At 49.7% G+C, this 2742-nt stretch overlaps 1 protein-coding gene across 1 annotated transcript; it reads right to left on the reverse strand.

Annotated features, from left to right (window-relative positions):
• Positions 1 to 723: 723 nt before the first annotated feature.
• Positions 724 to 2328, reverse strand: CGCA056_v011546 (uncharacterized protein; the record flags this gene model as incomplete). The annotated part of the gene is made up of 3 exons (XM_037326792.1): positions 724 to 1305; positions 1630 to 2105; positions 2178 to 2328. The coding sequence occupies 3 exons, from the start codon at positions 2326 to 2328 to the stop codon at positions 724 to 726; spliced, it is 1209 nt and encodes a 402-aa protein (XP_037175672.1).
• Between the last annotated feature and the right edge of the window lie 414 nt (positions 2329 to 2742).

Raw genomic sequence — 2742 nt, forward strand, 5'->3', positions numbered from 1 at the left:
GTAACACTGAGGGTGCTTGGAGGCATCTTTCCATTACCTCGAAGCTGCTAGTATTTACTACGAAGAGCTGGATTCTGTTAGCGTTAGCATCTGGTCTCGCTGTGGTAAGCGCCCTATTTCTTCTTGAAAATAAGTTAAGTATAAGGCAATAATACTAAGGGGAGCAGTAGACATAATTAGAGAGACTATCCATAGCTAAATCACCTCATATACTCATTCGATGCGGTACTAGAGTTATCCAAGGCCACTATGGCTTCACGTGCTAAGTCCTTAGTGTACTTGACTACTCTCTTCATCTCTTTAACTTATGATAGAGAGCATAGACAGACACTTGCTTTAATCATAGACACCCAAGATATTAATACTGACCTATCATGAGAATCAAGCCGGCCACATACAGAGGAAGGTAAAGGGGGCAAAAGCATATGAGAGGTTCAATATTAAAACGAAGAACAAGTAAATTATGCACATATTAACCAACCCCACGTAGTTGTAACGACTCTTCCGTTTTTCTTTTCTTTTCTTTTCTTTCTGTTGAGAGAATGGTGAGGGCTTGGTCAATTGGTTGGCTGGTTGGCTGGTGGCTTGGTTGGTTGGTTGCTTGGTTAGTAAGGTAGATTAGGAAACCGCGAAAGCAAATCAGCCAGGGGAGTGGAGGGGGAAAGAAGAAAGAAAGAACCATTATGCTTACAGCCTTTGATGCGATCAATAACTTTTACAATCTCATGATATACACGCTACGCTCTCATGGAAGCAGTACGTCACTGCATTAGCAAGACCAACAAACTGGCTGGAGACTTGCAGCGCTGCTGATACCGAGCTAAACGTCTTAGCTTCAGAAGTCTCTATGATTCCGCTCAACAGGCTGGGCATCCAGAGAATTATGTATAAGATAGGACAGGATTTCAGCAGTATCATGCGCTTAATGCGCCGCTCTGACGTCTGGGTCTGCTTTTTGGTAGAAAGATTAGCCATCATTGCAGCCGTGACGTTTGACGATACACCGTCTTTTGCGACGGTGGTGTCTCTGCTGGGGTTCCATCTGTACTCCAGGAGGCGGGAAGCTCCCCACGGTTGAGGAATACATGACTGGCTTGCAGTCCCACCTCCGCTGTTATATTCCGCAGTATCTTCTCCGTTGGTGAAATCTGAGCAGTCCCTGACTCTCTGAAGAAGCGTTGCTGTAAGTGCCTGTGTAGTTTGTAGAGGACGTCGTTCACCTAATGCCCTAACGTGTGTTTGTTGCTCCCTGGTGCCTAATCGACCAATGCCCGCCCCCCTCGGTCCGAATACCTGGCTCGTATCCGGACTGGTTTCGTTCTGCCGCGACGTCTCCGAGCGTACCGTCGTGTGTGGCTTCTTTTCCTTGTGGACTCTGGCCGCGGAAGGAGCACGCGGAGCCAACGGCCCAGCTTGCTGCCCACTTTGATCATCAGCAGCACTGCCGCATCTGCTATCCGATTCTCCTAAATACCTAGTTAGAGCGTACTCTGAGGCGCGGGAAAGGGAACACTTCGTACGTTTTGCCCGGCTGTCTTGCAAGCACCTCATAGGCGTACCCCACATAAGCCTGGTTGGTGTGAAGTTTCTTCCTCGTGGCTCGAGTATGGCCATTGTCGTCGGGCGTACTGTTAGTGATCCGGTATCGCACGAAAGCCAGGACGTACTAGCGGCGGGGCGAGGACGTTGGCTGAGATAGCACCAGACGAAAGTGTAGATGCAAACGGTAGTGGATATGATCCACAGACGCCAGACATAGGTGAGGCCAAGTCGAAGGTTGGGCCGGTCCCGCGCAATCCAGCAGCAGTTCCCGCCAACTGGCTCTATCACACCGATCCTAGCAGCCAAGGCACTAGTAGTAATCGGAATAAGCCATACGCAGCAGCAGATTGAGAATCTCTTAAGTGATGAGCTGTCCGCCATACTTGTTCTCTGCCATATCACCAGAAGCGTGGCTATAGCGATGGCGAGGATGGAGAAGTCGGATGCTTGCGTTGAGAGCTGACTAAACACGCCGTTCAAGACGCACGCTATTCCGCGTTGTAATTCCTGGTCCCTAACGTAGATGATCCCCGATATAGTGTTATTAGCTGAGTTAATGACTTCTTTGCGTTGATGGTCGTCTTGGTTAGTGTCTCATCCCGCTTAACATTGACGTTGATAGGAGAACACCTTACCAGCAACCATGAGGTTAAGGACGAGGGTGTGTCGTAGAGACCGGCGTCGAGTATGGTGAAGACCAATCAAGATTAAAGCGCTCGAGGTTGCTAGGAACGAAAGACTACTCCCTAGGAGGGCTAAGGACGCCACCAGTGAGTTGAAAGCCATTGTCAGCTGACGGGCCATACAGCTTCACCCCAGCACTAGCCAAGCTGCGCACGCATGATCTCCTCTCTCTCTCTCTTCCCTTTTTTTCCCCCTTTAGCCTGTGCGGGGACTCTCCCCGCTTTATCCTTTTCTTTCCCCTCCTTTTCCACACGACGTACGGATAGCAGCATCAAAGCTCAGGCGAGTCAAAGGCTATTAGTGAGATAATTAGGGTTGTGCGTGCGTTTGAGAAGGTTACCGGTGTGAATTCGAAACCCCCCCACCCCCCAACCAAGCAGTGATGACGCCTATACCGTAAACCTCCCGAGCCGATGCATGCTATTCCCTAACGCTTCGGCCTATGATGTCTCACTTGCCGACTATATCTCCACCTTCGACTCCCTCAAGCTTGACAGCCTAGGAGCCATATGTTAC

The sequence above is a fragment of the Colletotrichum aenigma genome (genome assembly GCF_013390185.1).
Source record: "Colletotrichum aenigma strain Cg56 chromosome Unknown KSG_Cg56_contig07, whole genome shotgun sequence".
Lineage (NCBI taxonomy): Eukaryota > Fungi > Ascomycota > Sordariomycetes > Glomerellales > Glomerellaceae > Colletotrichum > Colletotrichum aenigma.